Source organism: Montipora foliosa, chromosome 6 (assembly GCF_036669935.1).
Source record: "Montipora foliosa isolate CH-2021 chromosome 6, ASM3666993v2, whole genome shotgun sequence".
Classification (NCBI taxonomy): Eukaryota; Metazoa; Cnidaria; class Anthozoa; order Scleractinia; family Acroporidae; genus Montipora; species Montipora foliosa.
This window is the reverse complement of record NC_090874.1, coordinates 4,858,792-4,880,028: the sequence shown is the minus strand read 5'-3', so window position 1 is coordinate 4,880,028 and position 21,237 is coordinate 4,858,792. Positions and strand designations below refer to the sequence as shown.

Genomic DNA, 21,237 nt, shown 5'->3' with positions numbered 1-21,237 from the left:
AACGCATGTTTTATGAGTCAATGAGACTTGCAGTCAATATAGCAATAATTTGTTGATTAAGCCTAAGCCCTCGTTTCAGTGATTAGGCCTAAGCACTCTCTGAAATTTTAGCTTTCATTTTATGGTTTAATTAACTGCACTAACTCGTTGACTCATTGACTCATAAATACTTGACACTCGTATGGGAGATAAAGATAATCCAAGATGAATGGTGACCCTTCAATATTGTGCTGCCAATTAACCTATGCTAAGCCCACTTGACTCGATCTGTTATAATTGGTACTGTCCTTACGCACCGCATGAAGCATGACCAGTATTTTAACATACTTTTCACAGTCAAACTAGGTGAATGTGAAGATCAAAATAATGCAATGTAAAGTTATTTCCACATACACTTAAATGATTGAAACTTTAGTTATAGCTACAAAAGATAGTAACAGTCCCTTCAATGGATTACTAAACATACTTTCTTTTCAGAGTTGCCTGTCAAATGATTGACCAAAAAGATTTTTCAATTTTCAAACGATGCTGCAATTAATCCTTACATGGTATGGTTGACCTAGTTTGAGAGAAACTCTAGAAACATGCACAACTTATCAATGGCACATTTATTTTTAACTTCCTTATTGATGAACACATTCTTAGTCATGATAAATTTTAACAATGAACTCGTTACTGCCATAGTGTATAATAATATATTCCTCTGTACAAAGTGGTGTATGCAATCCCCACCTCTGCCAATTATGTACATGATTGACACTAGTTACAAAACATACAGGTACATTCTTGCTTAGGTAATTAGCTTGCACACAAAACAACTAAACATGCATGCAAACACAAGGGCATCATTCCATTTGTAGCTCTAGTATGCAAGCATACTTCTGCAACTTACCACTGCTACTAATAGTGAGTTTAAGAAACGATGACGGCTATAGTAACGACAACGCCAAAAAACAGTAATATGATTGGTTAAAAGAATCAAAATTCACATGTGGCACGCATTTTTTAACATTTCTCTCCCGTACTCGTCAAAACTACTTCATGAAATGACCAAATTTAAAGTTTCCACATGGACAAACTACAGTGAATCTTTCAGTCTCACTCGTTACTTCAAATCCAGTTATAGGACACTTCGCCCACATTGTATAATATAAACAAGATGAAAAAATCATGAAATACAGTGTACTTAGAATAGTTCAAACTTATAATATTATTTTGAAGTGATTTTTCGTTACTGTAGCCGTTGTGGTTTCCTAAGCTCTGTAATAATGATGGTGGTGGTGATCATAAAAATGAAAGTAAATGAAACAATGTTTAAAGAGGGTGGCACCAGGTAGCTAACACAAACTAAGTTAATTAGGGTGGCCCTTGTAACAATTATGTAAACTCAAACCAACACAAATCAAATGAAACTTTGGTTTTTGAGGAGAAGGAAAACCGGAGTACCCAGAGAAAAACCCCTGTACAGTGTAAAGAAACAACAAATTCAACCCACGTAATGATGCCAATTCTGGGAATCGAACAATTGGTGGAAAGCAAGTGCTGTCACCACTACCCCATCCCTGCTTACCCCATTTTAATTTCATTCAATTTGATAAGGAACATCAAAAGATGCACCAATAAATTAAATGAAAAGAGATCTGGTCCCAGCTGTTCAAACGATGGATAGTGCTATCCACCGGATAAATCACTATCCAATGGATAAGTATTAGTGAAACCAATAATTATATTGCACTATCCACTGGATAGGGATTTATCTGGTGGATAGCGCTATCCACCTTTTGAACAACTGAGGCCTAGCACAATTTGGTACTAGCACAATTTGCCTCCTGTGATGTAACAGATAAAGTTACCTAAAGCTTCTGGTCACCCATACAATGAAAAGCTCTAGGTTAATAATATAATTATTCTATAATATCATTGATGTGGTCATCAACCAATATTATCAATAATTTAATGCACATGTTTGAGATAATGAGCAAAAAATAATAAAAAAGGACCTGTCCAATGAATCAACACAACATTCATGGTACTTCGGCAAAAGAATTCACAGACACTTGTACATGTATTTCCATCAGAATATCATGTCACAATGACCATAATAACTTAAATGACTATTCTCATTTCACTCTTAAAATAAATCTCCAGGATTTTTCATATGCAGCTTTAAATACTTCAACATTGAAAATGTTTGAATCCTTTTTTTTCCTGGAAAACAAAACAAAAAAAGGAATGAAAGGAAAGGAACTTTATTAAGTGTCTAGTTGTTCTAGCACTGGAGGACTAATAGACCATTTTCAAATTATCATGGCTGAACTGGACCTAGCATGAATGGAGGCTAATATGGGCAAAATAATTTGTGTGTGAAAAGATTTGCCTGCATTAGCCTCCATTTCATGCTACATCCACTCCAGCTGTGAGAACTCAAAAGTAGTCTATTGGGGACACTGTAATTAGTAATCTATTAACGCAGATCAAGTCAAATCTTGGTTTTTGAGGATAGGGGAAACTAGACTACCAGGAGAAAAACTCTCAGTGCAGAGTAGAGAACCAATAAACTCAACCAACATGATAAATTATGATGCAATCATGCAGAGTCTGGGAATTGAACCTGGGTGTCCCATTGGGGACAATGTTAACGCAAATCAAGTCAAATGTTGGTTTTTGAGGATAGGGGAAACTGGAGTACCTGAAGAAAACCTCAGTGCAGAGTAGAGAACCAACAAACTCAACCAATTAAGGACGTTCGCGCCCATTGCTACGGCGCATTTCTTTGCGCATGTCACACACACGTCATGCATCGCAGACCCCCAAGGTAGGTGCAAATATTTTCCACAAGAATGGAACGTGAAAGCATGTGGGATAGGTGTGGACCCAGGTCTTCTCCTAAATGTCACGCAATGGCGTGACAGTGTGAATATACCATCGCTTTGAGAACTTCGCAGCGGTTTTACTCTGTTGAATGCTCTGTGACCCCTATTTTTCTTTCTGTAGATCACTTCCTTTTTTTAACCAAAAACAAAAAAATCTGTGCGTGAGAAGTTACAAATATTTCGCCTTCTATGCTCTCGTTTTCTTTCTTAGACTAATATGTATTGTTTTTCAAGGTCTATTTCACCTCAGAAAAAGACATCAACTGCAAAGGTTAATTTAGTTATATTTAATTTAGTTATGTTGAATTGAGTACGTTTACCGGATCTAAATTTCACTAAATTAAATGTAGCTTTTTTATTGCTCACAGTTGTAATGTAATGCAATCTTCTGAAAGTGCACCTCATGATCTCGAAAACGAGCACGCTGACCCCCCATTTTTTTTGCCTTTTTTTTTTTAGCTGCTTCTCAATGTCTTCTTTCATACCGTGGTGAAGAGCCTTATTTATCCTTGGCCACCATTTCATAACAGACCAAAGGTACTGGTCTGGTGATTGAGCCTTGGTCATCATCTACATGTTAAATTGAAACACTAGAGACTCAAACATTCATTTTGTGCCATTCCGTGCAATCTATAAACTGTACACTTAATGATCGACTGGAAGACTAAAGACACAAAGTTACACTGTTTCTACTAATGATAATTTTTAGCATTCCTTTGGTATGCGTAGCCCCATGGGCTCAGTAGCAGCGATGGGGGATTTGGGAGCTGGGTGGGAGAGAAATACAGCATGCAGGCAGCGGGCTCATTTTCCCCAAGTTGCAAAGCTTTACAGTGGTAAAAATAATTAATCATGTTACATTAGTTACATAAACAGGTGTTCCCCACTTATTAATGCCTTTTGGAAACTTAACTCTATTATAATATTGCTCAGCAAGAAAGCGGCATACTGCAACCACAGACAGTTACCACACTGTCATTCATACACATACATTACATGTTAATACATGTACATACATAATTTATTTAATCCTAGAAGTCGTGAGACTATACAGGATACTAAAACAGTCAGCGACGAAAGAAAAAAGGGTCAAAAATAAATATTAAATACCTAAATCAATTTACAACATATAAATATTTACATTGTGTTACAATAAATTATTGTCTGATGGCTTTGTACGTGCGAGATCACGTTGAGTTCTGCCATACTCTTCACCGTGAATATGATTGAGAACATGTCAAACTTTCACTGTAACTTTTGTACTGTTTTTCGATTGACTATGGAAGAAAACATAGCTAGTAACCACACCTGTGGGCTTGTCACTAACTGAGTACATGTATAAAAATAGTCTGTTTTTGTACTCTTGGCACTCTGTGACTCGTACGGAAAGTTTGTCGCCCAAACATTGATTGATTGATTTCAACCGTAACACGATCGTTTGTGTTGTTTGATCACGTACAATGATTCAAATCAACAAGTTTTTCATCGATTTGCGCGGCAATTGTATGGTGAATTTAACTGGAAAAAAGGTCAAATAGGTCGAGCTTTTGTTGGCCTAAAAGGGGCCTAATTCCTTTGGATTCGCATACATAACGCTTTTGGAAGGAAGAAAACTTGATTTAGATGAAAAATAATAATAAATGATATAGTTAAACTTATTTATTTCTTCAAAAATGATCTACCATAAAAGTAGCAATTTTCGCACTGAGTTCAAAATTAACGCCTTCGAAAGTGATTTTTATTGTCCAGCTCCCCTTCCCCTCAAGAATTTCCTGGCCCTCTGACCCCCCACCCCCTCAGAATTTCTAATTCCCTCCATGGTGGGGTATGGATATTTTCTGGAACCACACAATCTTAAAAAAAAGTTGGCCAGACCTAGACAAAACATGGACCCCAGTTGCACGAACCACCCCTGTGGACCCCGTCCATGGACCCCTCATGGACCCGGTCCATGGACTACCCCTGTGGACCAGCCCTCATTGTGTAGTGTTGCAAGCAGAAAAATCTTTAGATGATCTCGCCTGGACAATTTAAGCGTTTGTCACTTCTAGACACCTGAAAAATTCAGGTGGCTACAAACGGGATTCGAACCGATGACCTCAGTGATGCAAGTGCTGAGCTATGAAGCCACTTAGTTGGGTTCATTTTGTTCCTGTGATGGACTTGATGAATGAACATTATCCCTTTGGAGCCATCAAATAAATGGTATAAGTGTCTATGAAACAGGCAATTTCTTAAATCAGTCCATAAATAGGAGTGAACAACAGCCCCACATTCCTGTCAAGGCATTTTCTCAGACCGAGAGTTATTTTTGGATTTAATTTCCCGGGAATGAGACTCACCACAAGAGCCCAATGAGCTATCACAAGAAATCAACTTGATGTCATAGCAACTGCCTTTATCTTTTGCAGAAAAGGTAGTCTAAAAATAGATTGGTCTGTAAAAAGTAATGGGGTTGTTCGCTCCAGTCGTGGACTCCTCTTTAAATTTTACAGATAAGTAAAGCATATACTAATGAATGAAGGGGGTAGTTTCTAAAGAAACTGTGGTGCTGCGTCGGTGGGGAAGTAGTATACAAAAATGTATTCGCTACTTCGCTCTGACGAAGGGTTAACGCTCGAAACGTCAGCTTTTAGAATCTCTGTACGGTGGCCAATTTACATTATCAACTCCAATGATAAAACCAAATTTTTGTATAAAGTCTGGGTCCATGTTTGTATGAGTCAGGCCACACATTTTTCAAGTTTATGGTAAATCGGCTTGTTTGACAGTGTTGTAATGATAATTTACCAGACTGAGTAAAGGAAGATTTCCCCTACAATAACATGACATACATGTACATGTAGCTCCTTTAATTATTTATACAAATCTTGTTAGTAAAACACAGAATGATATAGAAGAAACCAAGAGTGTCTGAATGAACGATAGATTGTTGGCTCACCAAACTCACCGAAAAGTTGTTCAAGTTGCTTGTCACAAATTGTATATTTCTTGTTTTTTGGGTCCTGTAAAAAAGAGAAAGAAAATTGACTCAATATCCTCTTAACAAATCGACTGTTGCGCCTCGTGAGTCCACAACAAAGTTTTTATTTCAGAGCGTGACCAAAATCATGACACACAAAAAAGCAAGCGTTGTCTTTTACTTTCTCGCAATATGATTGGTTTATTTCCCAAAATGGGTGTTCCTGATTGGCTATTACTGTACATTTAGTGACAAATTGACATGAGCATGACACGTACAGCGTTGTCTAGACTTTTATCGACAATGGCAAATTATCCAATCAGATTGTGAGATTACAAGCAATTGTGGTAAAATCCTCATTGTCTTTACAGTTGACATCATCTTCTGTTACAAAACAATATTATTACCAATTATTCCAGGAGCCTGCGTTGGATATGAGATGGTAAATAGCCAACGAGGCACGTAGCACCAAGTTCGCTATAACCAGTTTCATTTCCAACAAGCACAAATGGAATAATATTGTTTTATTAAATTCCTCAAACTCCAAAAGTTTAAAAAGTATGAAATACAAGGGAGCAAATCCAAGCAAAAACGAAAAAACTTAATGAGAACTGATGCGACGTTGTGTAAGACCTTGCGGTCAGACAGACGCAGGTTCATCACAAAATCATTTTTTTCCTTTTTGCGTACTTCTAAACGTTGGAATTGATCCAAACTTTCCACAAAAACTTTTTTTTTTGCTTTATTCAGAGAGAAATTTCACTTCCCGGCAAAAATAATTTTAGTGTAGCAACGCTTGGCACAATCATTTGCCATATAAGGTCAAAATAAGGTATATGAGCTGATAACCGAGATTGAGAGTATCTCTGGAATGAGAGATGCTTCAAAAAAGTACAGAAATTATAATGATGCCTGACTGAATTTCCCTGAAAGTTCACAAGTTGATTTCTTCCATCAAAATCTTTTTTCTTCTCTGTCTCTGACACGCAGCTTACAAATTGACATTCATTTCCATCATTGGTCTTCGTAACTTATATCTATGATCAGTAGAAAGAGTGTTGCCTTGCACTTTTCCCCAACTTCAACATCACTCGTGTCTTGAATACAGACAAGTCACAAAGTGTCTCTCTAATGCTACTCGTCAAGTACATGTAATATAAGTACAAACTGCTGCATTTACCCTAAGCTAAAAATAATGCTAACCTTTACCTTGACCTTATTGTTAAAAATGGATCAGAAATGCTTGGACTGAAAGAAGACACGTACAAATTACTTTAAATTTTCATTTTTTAATCGCTGCATAACAGACTGGAATAGTATTCCGTTGAACATTATGCATGCACCGTTATTAAGCAGTTTTAAGTTCTACAGTGTATCTATTAGATCATTTGTGTCAATTTTAAATTAGGTGTAACTCATAAATGACAAGTATGTAATTTAATTAGATTAGCTTTGGGCCGTATCTAAATTTTATTTCATAATTGTTAGTGTCAATTTTAGTAAGCAATTTAATTACTAGGCTAGTTTTGGGCCGCATTTAAACTTTACTTCTTATTATTTTTAGAATGTTTAATATTGGAGAATATTCTTTGTATGGGAATTTAGTTTCCCCCAATTATTCTCCAGTCGCACATTTTTTGCATCTTCTGTATCTTCTTACTTGTATTAGCATGACAAAGTATTATTAAACTTAAACTATTAAAGGGACGCACAGGTGTTGGATTATCAAAATTGGGCTTCCTTGCATTTCTGGACATAAGTGACACTTGGGGAAATATTATAGCGGAGCACCATCGTTAAGAAAATATGGTAACCCATCGATGCAATAAATATTGGTTTTAGAGCCATGACGTCATCAACCGTCCATCCGTACGTATGTCCACCCCTCCATGTATGCCAATGTGATCACAATCACGCTAGTTTACAGCAGGTCACGGCAGCCTCGCAGCCAACAACTGTAAAATGGCCTTTTGACACCTGTCAAAAGGAGCTATCCCCTGACCAGTACCACGCGACCATATCGCAGGCTGAAGCTTACAGCTCACCACGGTCAGCTGTTTATTCAAGTCAAGCATCAGGCATATAAGCTTAAAGCTGAGTGTTTATTTTTAATTTGCTTAGAGCTGCTTTTTTCTCTGTATTGCAAATTTTAGGCTTGGCTAAATCTATATAATTTATTAATAAATGTATAGATTCCAAAGATTCCACATTGACAGGGTTTGGGATCATTGAGTTACAGAAACTCTTTATAATTATAGCTATTCTGGTGATATTAGAAGAAAGTGTTGGATGAACACTGTGATACTTTCTGAGTTTTAGCAAAGTCAAAATAATTTCAATTAGCCCCATGAAATGTCTGCACCTTTTGCATAATAATTATAAAGGGGTGAGATCACATGACAACTAGTTAACAGATGGCTATTGAAATGTACAGTTTGTTTGTACTTCGGTCAAGACACACTGGTGCCTTTGCTGTCTAAGCTAAATTAAATGTAGAAGAAATCCACTCAGACACATATTATTACAAATCCTGTAATCTGATTGGCTCTCTACTCGCTATCTATTGAGTGATAGATAGTGAGTAGAAAAAAAGCAGGCGTTTTGAACAAAAACAAAGCAACCAATAAAAATTGGAATAAATCTGAAGGAAGTATGTGACTGACTGGATTTTTACTAAAACTATAAACTACATTAATTTTGTACTTGTTCTCATTTACTATTCGTCAAATAGTCAACTTGGCGGTGCATGCTGCGTTGACTTTCTATCGACTCATAGAAAACTCGAACTTGTAGGTGTCCTGGACACCTCACAGAACTGGAATACTGCTTAATTAATTAATAGGAACAAGTAATCACCTTTAAATTTCTTTCCTCAATAACTTTCCACAGGCTTCTGACCACCTCACTTCTAGCCATCTAGGAGAAAAACAACAAAATATATAATTTATAGTGGACCTGTGGCATACAAATTTAGAAAAAATACAATAATTTGCATTGCATAAAGGAACTAAGGACATAAACTATGAAGGATTTGCAAATCCCAAGGAGAAAATTTAACAGTAGTTTAAAAACTTAGACAAATACTAGAAATCAACTATGAAAATCTGTTCATTAATTTTTCACATACAGTACTTATACACATGTAATACATGTATTATCATTATAATGGCTGCATCAAAATCCAATATTGTCAACAGATAAATTAATCCTTCTTTAATTTCTAATCAAATTTTCCTTAAAGTTCAATTCTAATGTGTACTTTTAAAAATCTGGTAACCATGCAATCAAATGCCGAGAAATACATTCATAATGTACATTTAGCTGGGTATTGCTCAAACTGTACGGCAGCGAAAAAAGCACTGCTTGTTTCAAAGATGGTATCCAGACGTCTTTAATTAAACAATACCCATTCTTGGACTAAGAGGAAGCTAGTACACATGTATGTACCGTAAATCCTCTATTAACCCCCTGAGAGGCTTAGAGAAACACATTTTGGTACAGGTGTAGAGGGAAAAAGTGTAAGAAACAGACTAGAGTTAGGGTTTTCCACCTCCTGTTTTGTACCTGGGCAATGACTATCATAATTATGGAGATTTGAGTGATAAAATCATTATAAGCATTGTAAAAGTTATTTGCAACATTGTTATTCATTTGTGGGAACCAAATCTGAACTTCCAGCATGTATATAAACCATTTTATAACATAACTTGGATAAAACGCGTATTCTGAATGGCCAATTGGTCATTTACCATTTGCCCATGGGTGCACGCTCGCTGAGCAGAGCTGACGTGCTATCTAACTTTCCGAGATTGTGGAAAGACTAAAATGCCATCACTAGAGCATCAGTCCTAATTTTTCAAGACATATTTTCCTCCTCGTAGAATAGGGGTGAACCTCTACAGAGCACAAAATAGAAAGATATAGCCCTAGAGATTAATCAGCAGTGGAAAAAGGGGATTGAAGGTCTTAAACCGACAAAAGAACGTTTCTTGTTTGATTTCCAAAACACAATCTGAACTCTGCTCAAATATTAAAGGCCGAATCACGGAATTGAAATATGGCTTTTACGAGACCAGGGAAGATGCTACAGGAAGGTAAATGGTGTTTTGGAATGTCAATTTTCTTTTTGAGGTTTACAGTATTTCATCGGCCATTTGAGCTGAAATAGACTTAACTTGGAAAAGTCGAACTGTTTGCAATAGGTTGATAGCTTTCAACAAAGGCAAAGCATTTGCAAAGACAGATCGGTACCAATAGAAAATGAGGTCATTCCAATGGTTCTAGTGGTGACTATGCATCTCATTTAGGGGATTTACGTTATTTCTCATGTGATCTGGCTGGGTACAGGGTAAATCCGATGGTCCATTGGTACCATTAGAAACTGATATCATTCCAATGGTTCTAGTGGTAACTATGCATCTCATGAAGGGGACTTAGATTATTTCTCATGTGATCTGGCTGGGTACAGGGCAATTCCGATGGTCCATTGGTACCAATGGTATGATTGGTACCAATAGAATTGTCATTCCAATGGTTCTGTTAATGAGATGCATATTTACCAACAGAACCATTGGAATGACATTCTTTTCTATTGGTACCAATCCTACCATTGGTACCAATGCACCATCGGAACTGACGAATCGTATCCGTTTGTTTGTGTATAACGGACATGACTGGACGTTAATTCATAGTTGACTATTGACTAAACTTGATTATTTTATGCAAATACACGTGAAACACGCAAGAATGGTGTTAACGATTATGTTATAAAACAAATGGTAAAGGGCTCAGCGTGCACTATTGAGTTATGGATGCACTTGGGAGTTTGCTATTATAAAGCACTCAAGAAGCTAGATTTGCTCTCGCCTTGAGCGACTCTTATGCTTCTCTCGCACTTAGCAACCTCCCGTGTGCAACATAACTCAATAGTGCACGCTGAGCCATTTACCATTTGTTAAATACCAGATGAGTCTACATGCTAAATGAGGTGTTTAACTGCCATGATTAATAATGCAGTTTCTCTTTTATTGATTTGGTCATGAAGAAGGGGAAGTGGGGGGGGAAGGAGCTTTTTAGAGAGTTCACAGTTATATTAAATACCTGTCCAGTAACATGCACTTAGGCCAAAGCAGTTGAATAAAATACATTTTAAAGATGTTGTAATGATGTAAAGATGTTGTTGCACCAGAATTATGCACCTCACAGAGCATATAAACAAGAAAAACTGAATGATGTGATATCCTACAATGTATGATATTAACAAACAAGATGCCATGATTGTTAAACCATTTTTGCAAAAATTCTTACTCTCTCTTGTCCAACTATTTCAGCAAGTAGAGGGGACAGTACCAATTGCTTTGCATACCCTGAAAATTGGATCACAATTTGTCCTTCTCATGATACTGTTATTATAATTATTATAGTAGGTACAAATAATTATCAATACCGTATATGAAACTTTTCTTCATTTTCCATTACTAGCCTTGAGGATGTTCCATTGTTACTTGCTGCATTAAGTTGAGGCTTACACAAAAGTACATGTACATCGTAGTTTGCAAAAGAACAAGAGAATCTTTGCTGATGTTATTGAGTTTCTACAGTATCATTAAAACATAAGAGTTTGCTCACCCAAGGAATCATGCTATTTACAAATAGACCACAAAATGTAAAAGAACTAGTTAAACTTTTATAATAAAATAATATCCAATTTTAAGGCTTTTAGCTTACGAGCCAATGATCAGCCATAAAAAAAAGATAAGTTCCTACATGTACATGTAGGTGGCAAATGTGCGAATGATCCCATAATTATGATAATCTTAGTTACCTTATGTTAATGTAAAATGCATTCAAATATTCAGAGATACTGGTGGCTCATTATGCGATACACTTTCAACAGTCAGTACTTTATTCTTAGCTGAATGGCCTTGTGCAAAACCATTAAGCCCTGCTGTCTGTGATTCGTAGAACTAATAGTAATAAATTTGCCACAGGGCCAATGATATTCAAAAGTTATTACGACAGAACAGAACAACAACAACAACAACAACAACTGTTGAGAATCCCGACTAGCTGGTGGAGGCAAACTAGTTGGCTATTTCAGGGCGCGATGAAAGTGCTGTCCGATAGCCCGGGGCTAGTGGAATGACTTGTCGGGCTAGCGTTTTCTTATCGTAGCGGGCAAGCACCGTTGGTTCCTCTTTTCTTATGATAAAGTGAGCTTTTATACCAAAAAGTGTGTAGCAGAAAGCTCCTGAGAGAAAATGATAACGTTATGAGGCCAAATTAACGAAGCATGACAACGTTTTGCCCCGCATTTTACATGTAGTTGCGTCTGTAAATAACATCATGACTTTTTCTACTTATTACATAAGCGACCGAAATATAATTTTTGAAATAACAATATTTGCCGACTGACAGCGTGCAGCACCAGACAATCAGTCTAATTAAATTCCAGCCAAGTCACGGTGCAGTGGATTTTCTCGGGAAATTTAGGTGCGTTTCGTTGGGAAAATCCAAACCCGGATCCTTTTTTCTATTTTAAAGCTGCCAATTCACTATTAAAACAAAAAAGGCCCATTTCGTGAAAAATTAAAAAACCAAGAAAAAACAAAAACATGCAACTCGAGTAATTTAATACATGATGTTTTCTCATTTCTGGAAGAGTTTGTCAGCTTGACGAGCTTTGAAGAGAATTTACTCCATCGAATGTCAACAGACTTCAGACTACAGTGGTAGTTTAATAATTGATCAATAGCAACGTTCATGACATTCACCAAAATAACTGTGTTTTGATTTCCGTAAATTTATAATATTTTTGGCCGTCAACGTGGGTAACTGCAGATGTAAACATCGAAGGAACGAACCCATTCGAATTCAGAGGTTATTATTTTTTCCTTTACTACATGTATTTCGCCCATGTTTGAATAAAATGTTTAAATACTCTGAAACAGTCATTTGCGATTTATAAAAATTTTTTGGTCTTACAAAGCGAAACAATTTTCATACATCTGTGTTAACTGCGTTGATTATATGCAAATTGCAATAGACACATTATGTAGATTTTCAAATTGACTAAAGGCATTCCCAAACTTTCAGCAAATTTGCTGATGATGTTCAATCCGAGAACCTCATTCATGTTAGCAGTACAAACAAGGAACTGAAATATTTCCTATAGCTCACTGTTCAACTGTTTTAGTTAATATATTTTATATTACACTAGTAGGCAAACTATGAACTATGAGGTTGAAGTTAAAACGAAAATCACATTCAAGAATTAATTGAACATACTACGAAGAATTAGTTTATATCTATGCTTGGTATCATTACTTGTATTTTGCATAATTAAATAAATCTGATTATTCTTTATAAACAATTTAATTTCGGGCTAGCTCCTCAGACCTTCGGACTAGTAACCTAAGGTAATAAACAGCTTGCCCGAAGGGCAACCTCATCTTATCATTTTTGTCTCACCCTGTATTTTACAAGTGACTAGCTCATGGAAATTCAACCAGGGACTAACAGGAACAAATTATTCAGTAAGTGGTCAGAGCGGTTCTTGAACCGCTCTCTAACCACTGGGCCACACTGCCTCCCTAAACAAATGAATGAAATTTGTCTACCATCTTTATGAGTACCAGTAATTTTCCCGTTAAAATTTATTTGATAATTTAAAGGAGGCAGAAACTAGCAGGTCTTAAACCAACATAATCATTCTTAGATTGTGGAATTTTAAAACATATTACATGTATTTTCAAACAAAATTAGCCCTAAAAGCAAGCCTTTCAATTATTGAAGTCTTACACAAAAAAATATCTAGTACTTGTACGGTCATGTAATTCATATTAATGATTCCTCTCATTTGACAGCCTGCTTATTGCAGGCTAATTACAGTAAGCTAAATGAAGAAGAAGCCCTGTGTGGATTGGGCATATTTGTAGATTGCCTTTGATAGCCATCCCACAGGTGGCTATGCATTGGATTGCAGATGGAAAAAGAAAGCGGGGAAGACCAAAGGAGACATGGTGACGATCAGTTGAAAGGGACATGAAGGAGAAAGGGTAGAGCTGGGGAGAGGTGGTAAAACTAGCAAAGGACAAGCAACAATAATTGCGTTCATTGGTAACGGCCTTATGTGCGGACATGTACATGTACAAAGAGGATTAAGTTAACTTAAGTTCAATGAACATTCAGGGGTTTTGAATTCTCTTACAGCTACTTACCACTACTACTATTTCCTCCCACCTTCTTTTTCACTTTCTTTTTTCTCTCCTGAAACAATACACATAATCTTACATGTAATTAACTTTATTCATAAAAATTATCAACACTGTTCAACAGTATTAATCATAAAAATGTACTGCCATTCCCATGAAATTGTTATTTCACTGAGATATAATAATAATAATTATATAGATTTAGCTGAGCTTAAAAGCGAAGCTCCCAGGTTATATATTCTTACAATAAGTTAACCAGGCTTGCGCAAGCGACCCAATCCAAGGTACATGTACCTGGTCAGTGGTCAACTTCAAAAGACAGATGACCTCGATGATCTTTAAACTTGAGCCCATGATGTGGTCAGTTGATACTGGTTGACAGATACCTTGTTTTGAGAGGTGTCAATTGACCACAATATGGACGTCCAATATCAAAGATGTACAATAATTATTAATGTACGCTGTAATCTAGCTGAAGTACCAAGAACGTGGGACAGATTTATGTGATATTGTGTGGCAGCAGCACCTAGTCAAACCAGTTCTCTACTGTACAATAGCCAACTGAAGTGTACAATATAACTAACTGTACAATATCTTGGAATATTTGTACTGAGCCTGCTTCATGAGTTTTCTGTACAATAACAAAATACACAATGGATAATAATGGGTGGCATCATCGTTGTCATCGTGTGTATGCACCCCCAAGCAATACTGCTAGCCACGATTACATGAGAAAAGCAAGTACTCATGGCTTCCTATGAGTATGGTGCTCTGCTTGGCAGCCTGAGCTCCGATACAGATCAACACAGTAGAAAAGCAATACAAAACAATACTAGCAGCATTATTAACCATAATTTACTCTTGGACTACAACAGTCACTTAACTGATTTTACTCTGTCTAACAACACAGGATTCTTCTTGTCCAAGGGGAACCTTTAGAGGCGAGGAGTTAAAACAACGTGTGAGCCAGCGAGGCCAACATGGCAAGCCATGCGAGTCAACATGTGAGTCACACAGTTATTGAAAGAGTACCGTTTTGAAATGGATAATCAGACTTACTGGTAATAACTGTTTATCAGTGCCATTTCAAATGGGTGCTTTAAGACTTAAATGCAAAATTCGCATGGTTTGCATGGCTCGCATGACTCCCTGGCTCGCAAATTGTCCAGCCCCAGAGGCGAAAGGGTGCATAAAAGCCCTAAACCTTAGCAAAAAGTTGTTTGTAAGCTACATGCAAATAAGAAAGTAAACAGATAAAATACAAACAATTTTAATTACGTTTAAGGATTAGAACACATTTCCATGTTTGCACTGACGGCGTCTCAAGTGTGCATAACTTTTGAGAACCCTCCCAACCCCTCTTGTGTTTAGATCAGGCTATATATGCAATCATGAAAAAAGTCTTCTAGTTTACAACGCTCTTGTAAGAATTAATAACTTCTTCTGGAAAAAGCGGAGAGTGCACGGTGACAACTATCTTTACATACTCTCATACAAAACACACCTTTTGAGCAATGAGAGCACACAAACTGAGTTATTTTTATTATAAAATTAGATCAAATACATTCAGCATAAACATGTACATACTGCCTGTTTAATTGTTGTACTTCTTCTACTTCGACCATTTTCAGCTTCATGAAGTAGTCTAGCAAGTGCTTCATCATCCAAGATAGAACTTTCCTGGCAATGCACATATTGAAAATCGCAATCAACAACCTCATAGGGGTGGAAGAGGTGGGGATGGGGGAAGGGGGATGGGGGTAGGGTGGGGTGAGGAATTACATGTATAAGGTCTCAAACAAAGCGTTAATCTCACGACCAAAGTTTCCGTTTACACAATAAATTATCTGAAAATAAATATATCTTATTAGATGTTTTGTTGTGTAGTATCACTGAGTATTTTTATGATCCCACTAGGGCGAGTCAAAATACAAACAACGAGTAGAAATACTATGTATTATTTTATTGACTGAATGGGAGGGCCGGACAGGAAAATATTTGGCCAGAAGTCATGGCGTATGGATCGAGCACAGCAAGGTCCATGCGCCATGATCAAGGGCCAAACATTTTCCTGTCCGGCCCGACCTAAACTCAGTCAATTCGAATTTTATCATATAGGCTCTTTACACTATTTAAGAACACTCAGAAGATGAAGTTAGGACAAAATAAAAAACAAAAATATGCACTGAAAATTTATCTAATAATGTAAATTACTTGGATGCATCGCATGGAGCAGTACGTGTTCCTAGTAGGGCCGTATGGCTTTTTCTGGCCCTGCTCGCGCTAATGCGTACAGCCCTCATACAAATGTACAGGTATTTTCTGAATAATTTTGCAATGGAACTGTGCACGGGGCCGTACAGTCCATATGATAATCAGCGATACTACACACCAAAACATCTAATAAGCTATTACATGTATTTTATCATCCAACTTTTTTGCACTAAATTTTTGGCAAATGAATTGTAAACAACCGAGAATGTGTGACAGATTTGTGTGTGTGGGGCAACGTCAGCATTAGTAAACTAGTCGAACCAGTTCTCTGCTGTAAAATAGCCAAGTGTACAAATAATTAACTGTACAACATCATGGAATATTTGTACTCATTTTGTGCGTTCTTTGTGCAATAACTAATACAGTTCAATAATAAATTACTTTACTATATAAACACCACTGAAATACATGTACCAAGTAAGCTTTCATGTGAAAACATACCTTCACACCTTAAGATAACATTGTATCTTCACATGTGAAAAGATTCACTGTTGCTATGGTTAGCTATAAAAATTGTGCCTTTCGATCCCTTTTGTGAAATGATTTAGTATTTCACTGGTGTTTTTATATAATAAATAGAATATTACAAGATGGCCGCTTGGAGATATGAAATTTCTCTTTCTCGTGTTGAAAAACATTTCTCAACACTTGAAGAGTGTAATAAATTATCCTCTCTTTAGCTACAAGTATTTCTAATCATTAACATACTGTTTGTCTCTTTCTTGACTTTATTTCACTCTCAGACTGACCATTTCCCTGAAGCTGTGTGTTGTTGTCTGTGGCACCATTTACATGTAACTTCCAATAAAAATTAATCAATCACTATTGACATAAACTAATCAATCTATAGCAAGACATTGCGGCGGAAGAGTGAGATAGAGGTGGGATTGTAATTGAAAAAGGGCACAAAAATGAAGTTTTATTAAAAACCAAAATTTACCTTAAATTTCAAAATTAAAGTCATACAACAAGTACCAAATCATAAAATCTTTGGAAAGGATTTTCTTGTACAGTATTATCTAAAACAGTGCTTTGAAAATGGATCCATTCCAAACGTGGCCTTAACTGTAATTGACAGAGATAGCACAACACACTCCCTTATTATAAATTCACTGGCATAGTAACTTTTAATTTATTATTCTTACCATAATGCTCTTTGGTTTAATTTTCTTGGGAGGAGGTTCATCATCCTTATTGAAATGTAAAAAGACAGGTTAAGCAAAACAATGATGCAATTATAATCATCATCACCACTACTGCTAGCAATACCACCTCCACTACCACTAAAACTACTGGCCACCTCTGTAACCCGTAGTGGTTACATGTACATATGGAGAATTGGAAGAACAAAAAACAGCAGCAGAGAACAGAAGAGGTTAAAGGTCGTTTATAGGTTTAAATTAAAACTTTGAGAGCGAATAGCACTATCACTAAAACTACTGGTCACCACCACCACCACCACAACTACTACTACTACTAATACTACTAGCAATACCTGCTCCACCTCCAACAAGGACAACGACAACGACAAAATTTATTGAAAATTAGAAAGAAATAATTACATTTCTTTACCCCCGCAAATAGCTTATAAACTAATCGAGGCGGGGAGAACTGAGGACATACTACAAGTACAAGGTTATCTATAGATGGACTAAATAACAGTAAAGACATTTACTATACAGTTACACAGTAAATAGAATGAACTAACCTAAAACAAAACAAGTACATTAAGATTATGACAAAAGGCTAACTTAAAGTATTAAATAGCTTAATAAGATGGGGGACTTCGACATAATCATCTTCTGACCGCAAGAAATTTAGTAATAATTCCTTTATCGTTTTACGAAAGAACGAGCGTTTAAGTAGTTTAAAACTACTACTCACCACCTCTACCAATTCCATTACTAATACCAATACCACCTCCACCATTACCACCACTAAAACTACTGGTCACCACCACCACTACCACAGTGAACCACTAAATTAAACAATAATGAAGTTGATGCCCCCACTGGATACAATGAAAATGCATAATTATTCGATCCGCCTTGCTAAATTATGTGAGAAGGAAGAAACATGGAATGAAATGAAATGAAATGAGATGAGAGGAACTGGATACTGGATACTGCCCCTCCAAATGAGATTGGAAGTTCATTCTATCTGTAAACACCACAATGGATTTTCAGAAAGGAGGAGCAAGGAAGGCACAGTTGGTTAGTGCGCAGCAGCCTTTGTGCAACATGCCCCAAGTTTGATCCCTGGATCTCACATCCTTGGTTCGACTTCTTTCCACCCATAAAACGGAGCACTAACGTGGAGGAGGGAGTAAAATGAGCTCATCGTTGACCTCAGGTTTGTCAGTTGAACTACTGTTACAAGTTATCGGCGTTAAAATACATGTAAGGTTACTTTTTACTTTTAGAAAGATCTGAGGCTAAAATCTTTCAAAGAGAAGGAATTTTTCAACGTAATATTGCAATCTTAATCTCACTGGTATAATGAAGGTAAGAATTTAACACAGAGTTTTCTGAGTTTAAGTTTAGAAAAAAGCCTCTTTAATCTTGTTACTTCCAATCTACCCCCTGGGGTGATACTGCTGTTAAAAGCCAAAAATCAGCAGGAAAATGTAAGGCATTAATTAAAGGAAATAATATTATTATAAAGGAAGACAAAAAATCAGCCCAAAATTTAGTGGTTTATTTACCTCAGATGAAGTTCCATTCTCATCTTGGCCATTACTGTCCTGTTCTTCACACTCATTCATTTCATTATTTTCAGTCTCTTGTTCCTCTTCATTGCCTGTTGATCTTTCTTCATTCTGGCTAATAATTGCCATCAACATTCTGTCAATCTCCTTTTTCCTGAATTTAAAAGGCAAAGCACAACTAGCCTTTAATTGAACCCCTAAATCCCCTCAAAAATATTAGTATAGTTTCTTGACTTTGAAAAAAAGTGGAAATTATTGAAAAAACTGATGTGCTCGCGCACACAACTTACTTGTAGATTTCAAATGGCAAATTATTCAATCCAAGCGATCTTTTTCAGGCTCAAAGTTTAATAATACGTCAAGAAATAATTAGAAACGGTTATTTGAAGTAAATGTTAGTGAGACTTCCACTAAAACAATTAGATTATTCACTCTAGATTTCTATGAGGTGATAGTTGATTTTCGGCCTTCGGCCTCATCAACTATCACCTCATAGAAATCTCGAGCTCATAATATAATTGTTAAATACCAGTATATACTAAAACAATTATTCACCTCAGTGTCGGTGGCTAGTGGTGGATATTTACCTCGCCGCTTCATGGCTCTGTAAATATCCACCACTAGCCACCTCCACTTCGGTGAATAGTTGTTAAAACAAGGGGATAATACCTGTATACCACACATTTTCCTCAGGCCAACAAACAAGTCAAGAGCTTCACCTTGTAAGAAGACAAATGTCAAATTTCTCTTCAATTCGAGCACGCACGATCCTTGAGGTGAGCTGTGTCAGGTCTGTCTCCTTTAAAATGTCTGCAAACAAGAATGAGAAACATAGGGCTAAACTTCAGAATACCCCCACCGATTAATTAATGGGGGATTGAGCTGTAGGTTGCAGGTTATTGTTTCACCATAGCTGAAACAAACCAAACCTTCACTAATGTTAACATTAGACCTATGCACTTAATGCTTAAGATAATGTTAAAGCCTAAGGATACCATTTTTTTAAAGGTTTGCGATATTTCAGTCCATGGTAAAACAGTGACCTGCAGCCTGCAGTTTAAACCGGTGAGTCTAAAACACAGGTCACATTCCAAAGGTACAACTCGTTGCAGGTCATTGTTCTGCCAATTGGAAAGTAACCCTAACCCTCAATTTGGCTAACCCTAGGCCTAAGGTTGGTTTTTAGGCCTAGGGTTAGCCAAATTGAGGGGTTAATTAGGGTTACTTTCAAAAAGGTAAAACAATGACCTGCAACGAATGACCTGTGGAATGTCACCTGTGTTTTAGACCCGCCGAGTTTAAGATCAGTCTTCTCCCGCAGTAATATGTCTCAATATTTCAAACTATTTTCAAGTCGACGTCAGATATGGTGCATACTTCGTTTTTAAAGCCTGGTGATATCGCAGAATAAAACCGCCGCATCACTTTAAACGTGATTACCGGTTCATTATACGTACAATGAAAATAAATAACAACAACATGAATTGTATGTTTCGTTCTTTTTAGGAGTTTAGTAAGTAATAACAGCAAGTAAAGTTTGCATTACCAGCAATCGCCAGCTGAATTTCGGCATCAGATGGAGATGGCTGGCCAGACGTCTCCGCCATCTTTGTTGTTCCATGTGCATTGAGCCCGCATGAATACAGCGGGGAAGAAAGGCGCGCTCTCCTTCTTTTGTGGGTGGGGTAGGGAGGACGGTAGGGAGGGACTTTAGGGATTGGGAGCGGAGAGATGAGTCTGCGGCAGGTGAGCTCTATGCCAAGCATTTGATGACAAACCGTAGTCCCTGGTCGAAAATATCTTCCCAGGGATACCTTGCGCACCAAGATCCATCATGGACATTAATTATGCACACCTAGAATGTCTTCCCGAGACTACACTGCGCCCTTAGCTATGAACTACTGAGATTTAATCTGGAATACAATCTCTATTTACACCAAATCATCTTCATATCTACTCTGAGACTTCCAAGATGCCTCCTTGGGTTTTGGCAAAAACCCAGCGGGGGTAAAAATGTGACAGCACCCCTTTTAAGCCTCAATGTCTCTGGACCTTTTTACCAAGTTGCACGTTTCCGAATAGGTTACCGGTACATTCGGTTTGCCGTGTAGAATATATCGTTTCCAGAGCCTGCGCACTTTCAGTTAGCAGTACTGAGTTTTGAAGCAAGCAACCGTGGACAATCTTGCTGTCGGTGTACGTTGGATC

The 21,237-nt window shown here is 37.0% G+C and overlaps 1 protein-coding gene across 2 annotated transcripts; it reads right to left on the bottom strand.

Annotated features, from left to right (window-relative positions):
- Positions 1–589: 589 nt before the first annotated feature.
- LOC138006417 (uncharacterized) lies at positions 590–20,720 on the bottom strand. Of its 2 annotated transcripts, XM_068852731.1 has the most exons (11): positions 20,576–20,719; positions 19,749–19,839; positions 19,027–19,183; positions 17,468–17,512; positions 17,031–17,120; positions 15,636–15,728; positions 14,055–14,103; positions 11,143–11,201; positions 8,692–8,751; positions 5,824–5,878; positions 590–2,208 (listed from the first exon to the last, which is right to left on the bottom strand). In XM_068852731.1, exons 1-11 carry the CDS (start codon positions 20,634–20,636, stop codon positions 2,132–2,134), a joined length of 837 nt encoding a protein of 278 aa, XP_068708832.1. In that variant the 5' UTR covers positions 20,637–20,719; the 3' UTR covers positions 590–2,131. The 2 variants fall into 2 exon arrangements, with proteins under 2 accessions (XP_068708832.1, XP_068708833.1); XM_068852732.1 differs by lacking the exon at positions 17,031–17,120 and having other exon boundaries at positions 20,576–20,720.
- Between the last annotated feature and the right edge of the window lie 517 nt (positions 20,721–21,237).

Coding starts and splice junctions, on each gene's coding strand:
- LOC138006417 (XM_068852731.1), bottom strand. CDS start 20,636: ATGGCGGAGACGTCTGGCCAGCCATCTCCATCTGATGCCGAAATTCAG. Junction 17,121..17,467: donor TTAAACCAAAGAGCATTATG/GTAAGAATAATA, acceptor TTTTATTGGAAG/TTACATGTAAATGGTGCCAC. Junction 5,879..8,691: donor TTGAGGAAAGAAATTTAAAG/GTGATTACTTGT, acceptor TCTTTTTTACAG/GACCCAAAAAACAAGAAATA.